This window comes from Echinops telfairi, unplaced genomic scaffold (genome assembly GCF_000313985.2).
Source record: "Echinops telfairi isolate 266 unplaced genomic scaffold, ASM31398v2 ScPeMD7_7468;HRSCAF=8506_0, whole genome shotgun sequence".
Classification (NCBI taxonomy): domain Eukaryota; kingdom Metazoa; phylum Chordata; class Mammalia; order Afrosoricida; family Tenrecidae; genus Echinops; species Echinops telfairi.
The window spans coordinates 29,130,259-29,147,635 of NW_022111369.1; the positions used below are offsets into that span (position 1 = coordinate 29,130,259).

Here is a 17,377-nt window from a genome sequence, read left to right on the forward strand (position 1 = left end):
TTTTCCATAGAATCAGTATTGAACCTCAAGATTTAGGCTTTTTCTTTAATTCCTTTAGCTTGAGATATGCTGAACATTATTTTCCTTTTTGACTCTCTAACTCCAAGTCTTCTTCCACATTTTATTTGAATACTTTGCTGAACTGTCCTTTGGCGTTTTCTATTCAGCTCTTTTACTTCATCATTTCTTCCATGTGCTTTAGCCACTGTGTGACGAATGTATGTCTCTTCTGACATACACTTTGGTCTTTTCTTGCTTGCTTGCTGTTTAATGACTTTTACATTCTTCATGTATTGTGTTCTAGATGTCCTCCCACAGCTCATCAGATCTACTGCCATTAGTTCTTCAAGAGGTCAAATCTGCTCTTGAGATGTTCTTGGAATTCAGGAGGGATAGACTCGGTGTTTTATTTTGGCTCTCGTGACATTGCTTTAATTTTCTTCAAGTGCAACATGAACTTATACACGAGCGATTGATGATCTGTTCCACAGTTGGCACCTGGCCTTCTTTTGGCTGCTAACAATGTGCTGTCCCATCGTTCTTCCAGAAGATACAGCGAGTTTGATTCCTGTGTATTGTATTTGAAGAGGCCCACATGTAAAGTTGCTATTTATTTTGCTCAGAAGAAGTATTTGCAATGAATAAGCTGTTGGTCTAGCCAAAGAATCCTGGCCCACCCAAGTTAACATAAAACCTAACAAAACCACACATGACCTCCAGTTTCATGTCTGTCACTGAGACCATGTTTCTAATTTCTGTTCTTTCCCGTTTCCAACTTTTACATTACAATTGGCAGTAATTATTAATGCATCTTTTAAAAAAATAATTTTATTGGAGACTCATACAACTCTTATCACAATCCATCCATCCATCCATCCATCCATCCATCCATCCATCCATTGTGTCAAGCACATTTGTACATTTGTTGTCATCATCATTTTCAAAATATTTTCTTTTAATGTGGTGAAGAAAACTGATGGTGCCCAGCTATTCAAAGATATATTGTCTGGGGTCTTAAAGGCTTGAAGGTAAACAAGCGGCCATCTAGCTCAGAAGCAACAAATCCCACATGGAAGAAGCCCACCAGCCTGTGTGATCACAAGGGATCAGGGATCAGGCATCTAAGAACAAAAAAATCTTATCATTGTGAATGTGAGGGAGTGTGGTGTGGAGGGGCGACCCAAAGCCAATCTGTAGGCAACTGGACATCCCCTTACAGAAGGGTTGTGGGGAGGAGATGAGCCAGTCAGGGTGCAGTGTAGCAACGATGAAACATACAACTTTCCTCTAGTTCCTAAATGCTTCCCCCCTTCCCAATATCATGCTCCCAATTCTACCTTACAAATCTGGCTAGACAAGAGGATGTACACTGGTACAGATAGCAACTGGAAACACAGGGAATCCAGGACAGACGAACCCCTCAGGACCAGTGGTGATAGTGGTGATACCGGGAGGGTGGAGGGAATGTGAGGGAGAAAGGGGGAACCGATTACAAGAATCTACTTATAACCCCCTCCCTGGGGGATAGACAACAGAAAAGTGGGTGAAGGGAGACATCGGACAGTGTAAGATAAGATAAAATAATAATAATTTATAAATTATCAAGGGTTCAAGAGGGAGTGGGGAGCGGGGGGGGGGGGGGGATGAGCTGATGCCAAGGGCTTAAGTGGAGATCAAATGTTCTGAGAATGATGAGGGCAACAAATGTACAGCTGTGCTTTACACAATTGGTGTATGTATGGGTTGTGATAAGAGTTGTATGAGCCCCCCAAAAAATGATTAAACAAAAACAAAAGCATTTTCTTTCTACTTGAGCCCTTGGTATCAGTTTCTCATTTTTCCCTTCCCTCCCCCACTCTCCTATTAATGCATCTTAATAGTTCTATCAGTTTCAAGCTGAAGAAATTGGTAGAATATTTCATTCTCTTTATGGCTACATTTAGTGATGAATACATAAGTTTAAATAATAATTGTATTAACTAGACTTCCTTGTAGGTGTGGAGCTACTGTCCTATTACAGACAGCATTGTATTTCAAGATATATCTTAGAATGATTTCTGGCGATGACTATAAAGCCATTCCTCTTGAATTTGTCATTCCTGACATAATACATTATGTTTATCTAATTCAGAACAGCCTGGACCAGTCCATTTGATTCATTAATATGTAGGATATCAATCTTTATGTATTCCATTTCACTTTTTATGATTTCCAATTTTCTGAGATTCATACTCACCCCTCCCATATTTTATTTATTAATGAATGTTTGCAGTTTTTTCTTCTTATTTTGAGTCTTATTCCATTGGCAAATGAAACTTCCCAGAGCTTTGTCTACATCATTCTGGTCATCTCTACTTGGAGGAGGCAGCTCTCTCCCAGTTGACTCTCAAGTCTTGTCCAGCCTGAGAGGCTCATCTTCTGTCCCTACGTCGGACAGTGTTCCATTCCATTGCTAGTCCTGAGACTGTCAGTTTCTAATCCCTCAGAAGTGTACGGAGTCGAGTCGTAGTCTGGGAGGCCCTGTGCACCTTGAGTGACCCTGCTGGGAACTGAAATACCAGTGACATTGCTTCCAGCATCACAGTAACAAGAAAGCCACCACAATACAACAAACTGACAGATAAGTGGTAGAATTGAACGTTATCACACCTGAATTGAGAAGCTATCTCAAGAATAGGTTTAATGAAGATATATTTCCCCTTCACTTTTTAAAAAAAATTGAAACAACTTTAAAAGTGGGTCAAAAGGCAGATCAAGTGATGATAGTATATTTTAACCTGTGTCTATGTGAATTTAATCTCTAATGATCCCTTCTGACCATAGACCAGAGATGTGAATATCTTCACTTTTATGAAAATTACATTGGAAAGTGGATTATTGCAGATGCATTTACATTAAAATTTAACACTTTATCATTTGATTTTCCTTTTTGTCCACTTTAAATTAGTTCTAGTTTTAAATATTTCTTGCTTTCTTTTCAAGTGAGGTTTTAATCTGTTTTACTTTGTTAATTTTGGTAGTGTTTTCGTTTTCCTTTGATTTGTTCTTGGTGTTTTTCTGTATATGAAGTCCAGAATAGGCAAAACTGTAGAGATAATAACTGCATTAATGGCTCCCTGAGGGGAGGGCAGAGGACATTGGGGGGGAATGGGGAGCTAATAACAATAAGTACAAGGATGAGGAAAATGTTCTAAAATTGATTGTGGTGATGATTGTACAACACTTCCTGAGGTGAGTGAACAGCTGAGTTGTATGATATGTGAATCAGATGCCAATAAAATGGTTTTTTTTTTAAAGAGTAGATTTAACGTCCCAAGGACCAGGTGCCTTGTGGATTACATCAAAGATTTCACACATGCAGGAAGCACAAGGTCATTAAGAAGATAGGAAAGAAAGAAAAGACCCAAATGGATACCAGAAAGACTGAAACTTACTCTTGACTGAAGAGTAGGTAAAGCAAATGGAAGAAATTATGAAGCATAAAAACTGAGCGGAAAGAAGACGAGATAAAGTATTATAATGAACGGTTCAAAGACATGGACATCGTTAGCATTTCTCAAGCTGGAAGAACTGAAGAAAAAATTTAAGCTCTGAGTTGAAATATTGAAGGATTCTATTGATATCACATTGAACAACACAGAGAACATCAAAAGACGGAAGGAATACACAGTCTCTATGCCAAAAATGGTAGATCTTCAAGCATCTCATGGGCTAGCCTGTAATTAAGAATAGATGGAGTGGAATGAAGAACTCCAGACTATACTGAAGTTGGTAAAAACACAACTCAGGAATTGATTGAATACCAATTGCTCTGTGTCAGCACGCAGACGTGACACTGGAAGCACTCACTCGTCTATGCCAAGCAATCTGGAGACGGCTGCCTGAGCAACTGCCTTGAAGAGACCTATCTCCATGCTCATTTTAAAGAAAAGTGCACCAAGGCAATGTGGAAATTATCAAACAGAAACAAATATTTGCTGAAGATAGTTAAGAAATCACTATAGCTTGGAGCTATTGACAGAGGACAGTCATCAATTGACAGGGGAGTGCCAGGAATGAAAGCAGTATTCATGGGGAATACAGTACTGATGTCAGAAAGACCTGGACTGAGAGAAAGTAGAGATTGCCTGAAGGGTGGTTTTTTGTGTTTTATTGATACCACAAAGGCATTTGACTGCTTGGAACCTAACACAGTATCGATATTGGACGGATGGGGATTTCAAGACATTTCATTGGATTCATAGAGCACTTGTGCCCACATAAAGAAGCAGTCATTTGAAGAGAACAGGGGATATTACATGGCCCAAAATTACACATAGAATCAGCCTCCTGGCATCTCCCTCTGGCCCTAATTGAGGGGAGGGAATACCCTACTTATAAACCATAGAGTATTGCAGATATGATTACAGTAGATTAAAATGAAACATCTGATTTGAATGGATAAAATGTAACATTTGATTTGATGGGGAAATACATGTGGAGGAAGTCTCAGGCATGCTGTTTTACAGAAGACATTGGAAAGTCATGTGACAGATGTAACTATGTTCAAATCCAGTACCTTATTATTTTATCTCTCTTTGGGCACATTTTGAGTTATTTTCTTTCAAACTGGGTTTTATCTCTGTTGGATTTTATTTTTATCGGTAGATTTCTTGACTCTCTCATGTATTTTTTCTCTGTTTTCCAGTCTATGAAACCTAGGATTTGTGAATCCATAGAGATAATAACTGGGTTAGTAACTCCTTGGGGGTATAGCAGGGAAGACTGGGGAGAAATTGGAATGAATAACAATGAGTACAAGAAGGGAAAAAAATGTTCTAAAGTGGGTTATGCTAATTATTATACAACACTTCTTGGTATGACTGAACTGTTGTGTGCTGCCTGGATTGTGTCCTAATAAAATGCTTATATGGATCTGTAAATTAGAAAAGGTGTATGTCAAGATTGTATCCTTTATCATGTTTACTCAGTTGGCACGATGAACAAGTAATCTGCGGAACGGGATGATATGAAGGAGAATGCGGCACCATACCGGAGGAAGACTCACCTGCTGCGTATGTAGATTGTACGGCCTTGCTTGTGGAAATTGAAGAGGACCGGGAGGACTTAGTAATAAAGAGCAAAGAGACAGCTTTCAGTATGGATTACACAGCAACGTAAAGAAAACGAAAATTCTCAAAACCAGGACAATAAGCAATGTCATGATAAATGGCCAAGAAATTGGAGCCATCAAAGATTTTATTTGTCTTCATCAATGCCCGTGGAAGCAACCAGTAAGGAAGTAAGTGATGTATAACAATGGGTAAATCACAGGACTGCAAAAGACCTCATAAAAAGAGCAAGGATGTTACTTTGAGGACTAAAGTGTACGTGGAAATGTAAGTCTTCAACTTTGTTCTCTATTTCACAATCGTTTCAACTGGGTCCTTGGCATTTTATTTTGAATTTTGTGTTCAGTTTGTCTTTTTCTGGGGGAAAAAAGAAAAAGCAGTTAATAGGACTTTTGATAGGATTTATATTGAATCTTTAGATCAGTAACATAGTTTCTTGAAAGTAGTAAACCAAACCCAAACCAAACTCCTTGCCATTCTGATCTGTGGTGACTCAGTACAGAGACTGAGGCTTTCCCCAATCATTAGGGAATCAACCTCTCTTAAGACCACAGAGCAGCTGGTGGATTTGAACTGCCCACCTTGTCAATAGTAGTTTAAGGCTTCCACAACAGCACCACCAACAAAACCAGAACATACTACCCTTGAATGTATTCTGACTCACAGTGATCTGCTAGGACAGAGTAGAATGATCCTGTGAATTTCTGACAGTGTAAATTCTTATGGAAGCAGATAACTTCATTTTCCTTGGGGGAATGGTTGGTGAGTTTGAACCACTGACCTTGCAGTATTAGTTCAACCTGTAAATCCACTATGCCACCAGAGCAGGGCTCAAAAAATGTAGACCTACCTCATCTATGGATAGACATAACATATGGATAAACTTTTGGCAAAAATAAAAATTGATTTAAAATCAAATGTAGTAAATACTATTTATCTAAGGAATGCATGAGTGGGATACTATTAGGAAATCTACTTTAAAATTTACTTTAATTAATTGCTCATTAGAGAAGAAAATGCTCAGTAACTTTTTAAAAAAATAACTTCATAAAATTTAATAAAACACATTTATACATATAAAACTAGTATAGAAGAATGTTCTTTAATAAGGCAAAGGAATCTTAGTTATTATTTTTAATGCTAGAAGTAATTCCATTAAATTTTAAAACAAAAATAAAATGGTCATATTATATTTCTTTAGCATTGCTCCCGAAGGTCTATTACAGTAAAACCCAAAATAGAAATAATAAAAATATGTATGAGCATATACACCCATACATGTATATATGTGTAGCAGTAATGAAAGGCTTAATGATAATCTTTATTTGAAGGCAATATAGAAACATAGGAGAGTCAATAATTTTAACATACACATATATAATATATACATACCACATGTACATATACATACATAAAATTATTAAAAGAGCTCAGCAGCATGACTAGAAATAGAAAAAAATCAAACTCATTAACAAACTTGTTCTGAATGCTACTTTAGAAATACACTGGGGGAAAATCCCCTTATATTATCAGTTAATAAAATCATAAAATACCCAGGATTAACAGGAAAAAAATGGTAGCCACTGGAAGGGAACTGAAAAATGTTAGTGATGAAGAATATTTCAAAGATAAAATTAGGGATTGCATATATATAAAAAGATTGGTTTGCCAAGGATTAGGGATTGTGGATGAGGGCAGATATGGTGTGGCTATAAAGGTATGAGGGAGATTTGTGATGACTGTTATTAGAAAGAAAATATTACATTGAAAATGATTGCACCTTAATTGCAGCATAGCTATTGTTTAGGTATTCCAACATTGTTGGTAGTTATTGCAATGATTGCTGTTATGAGAATGTAAGGGTTTAAAACTGAGTCAAGTAGAGCTTTGCATGTAATATAAGTCAGAATTCTGTAAGTGTGCTTGACAAATTTAAAAACCCTTGACAGAAAAAGCAATAATTAAAATAGAACAGTTTTATTCTAGCTTTTATAAAAAGAACATTTTACTTGCTAGTGAATATATTTGGGAATTATAGACGCTACCAATTTCCCCAGTGACACAGCATAAGAAGTAGGAAGCTATGAAAGACAAGCTTGAGGTACGTTTTCTAGGTTGTGAATCACATGTGCAGAATGACGGATGTCTAGAAGTTTTTTAAGAGTCCCGGTGGAGTCGTGCTTACTCGCGGGGCCGCCAACCGCAAGGTCAGCAGTTCATAATCACCAACCCTTCCATGGGAGAAAGAAAAGGCTTTCTATTCCCATTAAGACATACAGTCCTTAGAGTCTCAGAAACCCACAGAGGCACTTCTACCCGGTCCTATAAGGCTTCTAATGAGTTGGGATAGACTTGATGGAGGTGGGTTTGGAAGTGTGTTGCTTCGTTACCAGTATGTGTGAGTAAACAGTTCTATAAAACTAGACCATTTTCATTTAGAACAATTGTAATAGAATGAGGGGAAAGGAAGGGATAGGATTTAGATCAGAAATAATTTAGATCGTTTCTAAGAGGCAATAGAAGTGGAAAATTGTTTCAGAAACAAATAGTATAAGTGTATCCACTTAAACCTGCATGTGAATAGGTAAGCTTCTCTTAAAGTTGAATAACGACAAAAAAGAAAGCTTGTGTTGTCCCTTTAAGCTCTGTTAGTCATTAATGGGTACCACCAACTGAACTAAAGAAGCCTGTGTTGGTATCTAGCAAGTCAGGCTTAAGAAAAAGATGTCAGCGACTGAAGACCCCGGTCACGTGACGCGGCACACTGCTTGCTCAGGATCAAATTTCAGCATCCCAGCCACGTGGGTTTAACCAAAGGAGAAGCAGAAGCTAAAATCTTAGGAAGTGCTCTCCGTTCACCATGCAGCCTTTAGATTGGGAGCTGTTTGGGGCTTTGTTTTTAAACCAAAGCGTATCCACGGAATGGGGTTTTAGTCTTTTGCTGTGATTTGAATGTTTTCGTGTGGTTTTCACTAGTTCTTCCAGACAGCTCCGGAGAGAATGGGGGCAGGAGCTCTAGCCATCTGTGTAAGTACCGCCCTCTCTCCTCTTCTGTGCCTACCCTGAGTGGTAAGCGGAGGCCTCCCACTTCCTTATTTTGATGAGATGTGGGGGTAAAACTTTCTTTCTCCCTCCTAAGGGGTGAAGGAAGATTGGTTACTTAAAATCCCATCGATTAAAATGGATACTAAACAGTATTTGCGTTGGCATTCAGGATTATTATCCTCCTACCTTTCTTTAAAATAAAAGTGAAGGAAAAGCTGATAACGTTTATTGGTTACTGTGACTCATGTAGAACACATGCAAGACTTCAGACTTGCTTATTCCTAAGGAGTTAAATGTCAGTGTTGAGCTATTGCTACTGAAGACATCACGGAACTCAATTGAGGGCGAGAGTTCATAGATTCATTTAGCTTATTACCTTTGAGAATGTGATGATATTTTTCTTTCTCACACTAGTATCTTTACTGTGTGATTCTGGAATTTCTCTTTCTGCATGGTTGCTGAATGTGTTGTTGAGAAAACTAAGTTGGTAGATGCATGTGAATTCGTAATCAACTGTAGAAAATTCTGGGTCTGAAAATACAGCAGCAGCAATAAATGACACTGGTAGAAAATCAATGGGAAAATGTATGTATTTTCAGGAAGGACATGTATGAACTTCATAAGCAGATCTGTTGGCGCTTATGCCTCACCTTTTGCAGTAATCAAACATCACTGTTTTTGTAATTTGCAGAATGCTATAATTTAACATTGTATTTAATGTTGAGAAAATGCACATATGGATATTTATTTTCAAATTAGTACTGTACTCCAAAGGAGTGTAAAATAGCCTTTTAATTGTCCTTAGAGAGATATCAAGTGAGAAATAGTGTGTTCTTTATTATTAACTTGACTGTTGTTCTTTTATTTATTTATTTTTATTACCTTTAGGCTCTCAAAAACCAAACTCACTGCCATTGAGTCAAATCCGGCTCATAGCAACCCTATATATAGGACAGGATAGAACTGCTCCTATGAGTTTCAGAGACTAAATCTTTACAGGAGTAGAAAGCCTCAACTATTTCTCACAGAGCCACAGGTGGTTTAGAACTACTGACCTTGTATGCCATCAGGGCTGTTTTGTATTTAGGCTAGTACTGATTTTTTTTTTAAGTTTCAGAAAGAGTATGTTATAATGGTATCCTGAGGGATGTAAAATACCTTGGTAATTCCTGACCCAGGAATGGTTGGTCGCCAGATGATTTACTAGCCCCACAGATTGAATTTTCATAGTAAAACTGCATCTTAATTCTCATATCTCTGTTTAGAACTTTTTCACGTCCTGTGTGTCAGTTTACCTGTGAGTTTGTCTGTGTGCATACCTGGCCCCTCTTTCTTTCGTATACACCCAAGGTTTATAGCATCCAGACAGCTAGGAAGTTATGTTTCCGTGAAGAAGCCTTGGAAGCACAGTGATTATGCACCTTACTGGTAACGAACCCAAAAGTTGGTAGTTTGAATCCACCAGCTGTCCCCCGGGAGAAAGATGAGACGTGTGCTTCATAACGTTGATGTCCTTGGCAATTCTACTGGACGGTTCTGCTCTGTCCTCTAGGGCTGCTACAGTTTGGAAGGACTCAACAGCAGTAGTTTTTGTCCTATTTAAATTTTTCTATTACACCAAAGACTTTGCTGTAAAATCTGATTTCATTGTTGTTTCTTGGAGCAGCTGGTGGGTTTGAACCACTGACCTTGTGGCCTGTAGTCCAACATGTAGCCCAAAGCATCGTCAGCTTCCTATTTCCTCAGCTTTACAGGAGAACTTTAGAACTGGAGTTGTGTAAAAGAAGACAACTGATTAGTTCAATTTGTTATGCAGGCTTTGCATCTCTCTGATTGCCAGATAGCACTTCTTAGTGTGGAACTTTTTCACATAAACATAGCGTATGCATAGCAACTGCTGAGATGTCCTGCAACTGAACATAGTCATTCTTCAAACAAGTAATAGAACATCTGCTTTTTTTCCCCCCTTCCCTCTCTGTCTTATTGATTCTCAACGTGGGATACAAATCCAAAGATACCTATTTGCTGGATGTTTACTTATGCACCTTTATTCTCATTTTCTTCCTTCTCCACGTTGGCCATGTTGTGGAATTCTGCTGTTGGGGAGGTGGAGGGAGATCGCTGATGGACTCACATGTCTGCCCCTTCCGCACTGTAACACATCCTGTCTCCTCAGTGTGCCCCACAAATTGCGAAACTCTGTTTTCACAATTTGTTGATTAACATGAACTTGGTGTCCTCTAATTTTAATAGCTTGCATTTGAATAATGTAAGTGCTCTCCGGTAAATATATCCTCAGTCATTCATATTTCCTATGCTGCTTCTAGGAGCAGGCCTTTGGAGGAGTAGATGATTGAGAGTTTAGTTTGCATGCACTAGTGGGTGAAACAAGGAGCCTGGGTGGTGCAGTGCTTATGTATTGGGCTGGTAACCACAAGGTCAGCAGTTGGAAACCTCCAGTCCCTCCAGGGCAGAAAGATAAAGTTTTCTATTCCCATAAAGAGTTATAGCCTTGAAACCCTCAGGGGTGATTTCATCCTGTCCTATATGGGGTCACTATGAGTCAGAACTGACTCAATGGCAGTGAGTTTGGTTTTGTTGGAGTTTTATCTGACCTGCAATCCATGTGTCATGAGCTCTTATCTGTACCAGTGTACATGCTCCAGTCTAGCCTAAAGTGAAAGGCAGGACTGGGCTCATGAAAGTGGGGGGTGAAGAAGGCTCAAGAAATCAGAAGAATATTGTGTTTTATCGGTGCTTTACTGCACCCTGGTTGACTCATCCATTCCTTGTGACCCTTCTGTGTGGGGATGTCCCATTGTCTACATATAGGCTTTGGATCTCTGCTCCGACCCCTTTATTCTCAACAATATGGTCTTTGTCTGTTTGTTTTGGGTCTTCTGATACCTGTTACCCGATCCCGTCGACACCCATGATTGAACAGGCTTGTGTGCTTCTTCCATGTGGGCTTGTTGCTCCCCTGCTAGATGACCACTTATTTAACTTCAAACCTTTAAGGCCCCAGATGCGCTATCTGTTGATAGTCCGGGTTCTTCACCACATTGACTTATGCACCCATTTTGTCTTCAGTGATTGTGCCAGGAGGGTGAGCATCATAGAATGCCAGGTTGTTAGAACAAAGTGTTCTTGCATTAAGGCAGGACTTGAGCAGAGGTCCAAAGTCCATCCATTTCCTCAATATATTGCCATGTAAATATATGTACATAGGCCAGTACCTCTATTTTTTACGAATAATGTATTTACATATATATATAGATATATATACCTATGTTTAGACCTCTATCCATAGCTTTGCTTCCTAGATCTTTCCTATTTCCTTTTACTTTCCTCCTGCCCCACCATCACACTCACCCTTCTTCTGCCTCTTAGTAATTCCTCTCAGCTAGATTGATGTTGCTCCAACACCCCCAGGACTCCCCAGCATCTTCCTAGTTGTTGCTTTTAGTTTTCTAGTTGTTCCACTGTCTATGGCGCTGTTTGCTCATCACTCCCTTCACCCACTTCCTCCCCCACAAATCCCTCCAGAAAGGTCTGTCCTGTTGCTTTCTCATTGAACTTGCTTTCTATGCCTGTCTTATATAAGTGGCAAAACCAACAATAACAGAGATAAAACAAAAAGAAAACAAAAGGTTGACTAAAATGAGAAAAAGATAATAACCACCAGGGGGAAAAATCTGTAGGAACTTGGAAGGCAGCTGATAGTATGAGGTGCTTAGGTGATAAGAGATGAGGTTCCTAAGCTAAGAACAAAAGTAGTAAGGGTACATAATCCCAGGTCTGTCCGCTGACCTGGAATTACATACCTTCAATCAAAACCTCTATACCTAGCCTTCCTTCCACCAAGTCCCTGGTGATCACTAATCGAGTTCTGTCTCTGTGTACTGATTATTCTCAATAAACCTGAGATATCTAATACTTATCCTTTTTGTGGCTAGCCTATTTAAGTTAGCATCATGTTTTCCGGAGCAAGGACTTTTGGACATTGCTATCACTTGCTAGTGAACTACTGAACCACTGTGGATTCTTACTTGATTGCCTCTGGCAGAGAACACATGGGGCCAAACTAGACATATTGTATTGGTACTTCATAAATATTGGCATATTGCACTGGTACTTCATAAATGTTGGACGTTCGTTTGGTTCTTCCATAAGTTTACTATCTGGTGGTGTAGTGGGCTACACATTGGGCTACGAACTCAAGGTCAGCGACTGGAAACCAGCAGTTGCGCGCGAGAGAAAGGCGAGGCTTTCTATGCCCATAAAGATGTACATTCTGAGAAGCCCGCAGGTGCAGTTCTACTCTGCCCAAGGAGTTGCTAAGAATTGCAATCAGCTCTCTGGCACTGAGGGGGTTTTGATGTTACTCTTCCTCCCCAGCTACTGCTCGACAGATTGCCCGTACTGAGTTGTAGCGATCCATTTCACTACTTGTCTTTTCTTTTATCTCAAACCACTAACTTTCTAAACTAATGCAAGAGGCACATATTACACACAAATTGAGATATCAGAGCTACTGTGGTTATCTCTTCTGCAGTTTATAGTCCGATGTTGGAGCCCTGGTGGCATAATGGCTATGTGTTGGGCTCCTAACTGCTAAGTCTGCAGTTTGAAACCACCAGCCGCTCTGTGGGAGAAAGATGAGGCTTTCTACTCCAACAGAGTCAGAAACCCACAGAAGTAGTTCTACCCAGTCCTACAGGGTTATGAATTGGAATCAACTCGATGACAGTAGGTGAGCTTGATGTTAGATATCAAATTCACCTTACACAGACTGCATTTATGTTTCTGAAATGCAGCATGAACTGTCTTGATTAGAAAAAGTAAAACAAAAAATCCTTGTAATTTTTCACTTGGAGTTTTAGAAAGAGTATGAACTCTATTTAAAATCTGGTAAGGCTGAATTTAAATTCTGGCTGTGTCACTTACTGTACTCTGGCCATATATGTTAATGAGCAATGAAAGTCCTACCTTGGTAATAATGCAATGTGCAGAATCACAAGTTAGTGCGAAGGTTCATTTGGGGAAAAGCCCAGACCAGATGGTGCTGTAATACTAATCTAATGGTGTGATCAAGAGATATTTATTATTCACAGAATAAGCAAGGTTCTGTAGGGTTAGGTTGCTATCCGGGGTGTGATGTTCCAATCACATCTAAAAATGCCCTGCTTCTTTTTGTGGGAGAAGGACCCCAAAGTCTCTGTCTCCCGGGGTTCATACACTAGCCAGCTGCAAAGACTGTGTGCCAAGCAGCATGTTCAGAAGGGAGTAGGGACAGGGGTAGTAAAAGTGTAGGGAATTTCAGTATCAATGGCCACAAAGAGGCCAGACTGGAGTGTGGCACGGACCATCAATTAATCATCGGCATGTTCAGGTTGAAGCTGAAGAAAATAAAAACAAGTCCAAGAGAACCAAATATAGTTTGGAGAACATCCCACCTGAATTTAGAGAGCATATTAAGACCAGAATTGACACATTCAACACTAGTGACCCAAGAACAGATGAGCTACTGGATGACATCAAGAACATCATGCATGAAGAAAGCAAAGGGTCACTAAAAAGAAAGAGATCAAGAAGACCAAACTGCATGTCAGCAGAGACTGTGAAGCGTGCGCTTGAATGTGGGCTAGTTAAATCGCAAATGGAACAAGTGACTGAGTAAAAGAAGTGAACAGAAAATTCCAATAGGCAGTTCAAGAGGACAAGATAAAGCATTGTAATGAAATATGCAGAGTTATTATAAAAGGAAAAAAGAAAACATTCTCTGCATAGCTCAAAATGAATGAAGAAAAAATTCAAGCTCTAGTTCCAATATTGAAGGTTTCTACAGGCAAAATAGGGAATCAGGAAGACTGAAGCATCATCAATGCATTTGAACGGTGGTGCTCGAGAATACCGAATATTCTTTCATATTGAAGATTACTGAAGTACAATGGACTGCCAAAGGAACAAACCATTCTGTCTTGGAAGAGGTTTGGCCAAAGTGCTCCTGACAGGCAAGGATGATGAGACTTTGTCATGCACACTTTGGACATGTCAAGAAAGCCCAGTCCCTGGAGAAGGACATCATGCTCGGTAAAGTGGAGGGGCAGTGAAAATGAGGAAGGCCCTCAAAGTGAGATGGATTGGCACCGTGGTTTCCACAGTGGACCCAACCACAGGAACAATTGTGAGAACGGTGCAGGACTGGGCAGTGTTTCATTCTGTTCAGCGTCAGGTCACTTTGGGCTGCAACCAACTTGATGGCCCTTAGCAACATAGGCAAAATATTAAATGATGCACAAAGCTTCAAAAGTGTATGGAGAGAGTATGCAGAGTCACTGTACAAAAAAAGTCAATATACAATCATTTCAAGAACTAAAAGTACTGAAGCTTTGAAGCTACACTAAAGGCAGTAGTGAAAAAAGAGGCACTAGGAATTGATGGAATATCAGTGGAAATGTTTCAACAGGCTGATGAAGCCCTGCAAACACTGCCTGGTAGATGTCAGGAAATTTGGAAGAAAGCTACATAATTAATAACAATGAGTACAAGGATAAAGAAAATATTCTAAAACTGGTTATAGTGATGATTGTACACTCTTCTTGGTGTGGTTGAACGATTGATTTGTATGATAATGTGAATTATATGCCAATGAAAATTGAATAACACAAGAAAGTTGGACGTTGAATAAGGAATAACGGAGAAGAATTGATGTATTTGCATTATGTGTCGATGAGGAATAAGGAAAGCAACGTGGACTGCCAGAAGAACAAAGGAAATACAGCTGGAGTGCTCCTGAGAAGCAGGGAGGCGCTACTTGCTCTCAGACGCTTGTGGACATGTGATCGGGAGAGACCAATCCCTGGAGGAGCACATCATTAAAAAAAATCGTTTCTGAATTAGATGGAGATTGACATATCAGATTGTCTTGTACAACTTTAACAACTTATCAACTCTCCCAGTAGCTTGCTCTTTTTTCCACCTCCCTTTTGTTGTATATTAGCTTCCCCTTCACCTGTCTACCCTCTGCACTATCATTTTCCCACCTTTTCCTCCGCCCTCACTCCTGGTAAACATCAACATCTGTTTCATTAAGTATAATAACCTTTATCTTCATTTTTTGTATACATAACCATGGTCTCATACAGTATTTGTCCCTTTGTGTTTGGCTAACTTAGAATGATGTCCTCCAAACCCATCCAAACAATGTGGCCATTCAAAGTGTCACTTTGCATTAGCATTGTGTAGTTTTCCATTGTGTGTCTGGACCAGAGCTGATTTATGCATTATTCCTCTGATGGCTATTTTGTTTTTTTCCATCTTCCCGCCATTGTGAATGGTGCTTCAATGAACACCTCAAAGCTCGAAGCTCGGTGCCGACTCATAGTGACCCTATGGGACAGGATAGAACTGCCCTTGTTGTTTTCCAACACTCACTCTTTTTAAAATCACTTTATTGGGGGCTTGTACAACTCTTGTCACAATCCATACATCCATACATCGTGTCAAGCACATTTATACATTTGTTGCCATCATCATTCTCAAAACATTTGCTTTCTACCTGAGCCCTTGGTATCAGCTCCTCACTTTCCTCTCCCTCCCTGATACCCGCTCCGTCATGAACCCTTGATAATTTATAAATTATTATTTTGTCATATCTTACACTGTCTGACATCTCCCTTCACCCACTTTTCTGTTGACTGTCCCCCAGGGAGGAGGTTATATATAGATCCTTGTGATTGGTTCCCCCTTTCTACCCCACCTTCCCTCCACCCTGTATCGCCACTCTCACCACTGGTCCTGAAGGGATCATCTGTCCTGGATTCCCTGTGTTTCCAGTTCCTATCTGTACCAGTGTACATACTCTGGTCTAGCCGGATTTGTAAGGTAGAATTGGGATCGTGATAGTGGGGGTCAGGGGGTGGGGAGGAAGCATTTAGGAACTAGAGGAAAGTTGTATGTTTCATCATTGATACACTGCATCCTGACTGGCCCATCTGTAAGGGGATGTCCAGTTGCCTACAGATGGGCTTTGGGTCCCCAATTGGTACTCCCCCTCATTCACAATATGATTTTTAAAATTTTTGATGCCTGACACCTGATCCCTTTGACACCTCATGATCACACAGATTGGTGTGCTTCTTCCATGTGGGTTTTGTTGCTTTGAGCTAGATGGTCACTCGTTTACTTTCTACCTCAGAAGCAGCAAAGCCCACATGGAAGAAGCATACCAGCCTGGTAGACAAGGTGTCTAAGAGATCAGGTATCCAGCATCAAAGAACAAAAAATCATATCATTGTGTGCTCACCTTCCCATTAAAATCGCTGAAGACAAATGGGTGCATAAGCACATGTGGTGAAGAAAGCTGATGGTGTCCAGCTATCAAATGATATAGCCTCTGGGCTCTTAAAAGCTTGAAAGCAATACTAACTCTTGAAGAGCATGGGAATCCTAGTATTCCACCTAAGGGGCAGCTGGTGGTTTAAAACTGCTGACCATGGAGTGAACTGACTAACTCATAACCACCACACACCCAGGCCACCTTGCAATGACTATACAGGTACTTACATCTTTTCATACTTGGTTCCTTGTTTTGAAAGGATATATATCGAGCAGAAGGATTGCTGGATCATGTGATATTTCTATTCCCAGTTGTTTGAGATTAACATCATTCTTGGTAAAGTCCAGGGGCCATGAAGAGGAGGGAGACCCTCAAGGATATGAATTAGCACAGTAGTTGGAACGATGGGATCAAACTTAATAACAATTGTGAGGGTGGTAAACATCTTTGTAGTATTTTGTTCAGATTTGCTGTAAATGAGGGTTAATTCATTGCCACCTAACAACAATCACGTTTCCTATTTAGCTTGATTTTTCTCCCTTTTAAAAGAGGACTTTTATTAATTAAAGGGTTTTTGGGGAGGTAGCGCTAAAAGTGTACATTCTGTTGTGGAATTATGCAATCATTCACCAAACGAAGGCAATAGTTCCAGGAGATGTAGGTGACAAGAGCTTGCCAGTCATCTTGTCAGAGCATTGCAATGGAATAAATGTGCTCCTACTCTTGTCTGCCCTTGTGTCATTCCCAAGCTCTAGTGGTGGAGTCAGTTACATGTTGAGTTGCTAGCTACAAGGACAGCCATTTAAAACCACCAGCCCCTCCATGGGAGAAAGGTGGGGGATTCTGCAGAAGCCCATAAAAATTTACAACCTCAGAAACC

At 39.9% G+C, this 17,377-nt stretch overlaps 1 protein-coding gene across 1 annotated transcript in view; it reads left to right on the plus strand.

The window, feature by feature from the left end:
• The first annotated feature begins 7,979 nt into the window (after positions 1 to 7,979).
• The window catches only part of FAM13A (family with sequence similarity 13 member A), a 302,687-nt gene continuing 293,289 nt past the window's right edge, over positions 7,980 to 17,377 (plus strand). Inside the window, exon 1 of the mRNA XM_045284117.1 lies at positions 7,980 to 8,138. Within this exon, the coding sequence (XP_045140052.1) occupies positions 8,112 to 8,138 (27 nt within the window). The 5' untranslated portion in view covers positions 7,980 to 8,111. The remainder of the gene's footprint in view (positions 8,139 to 17,377) is intronic.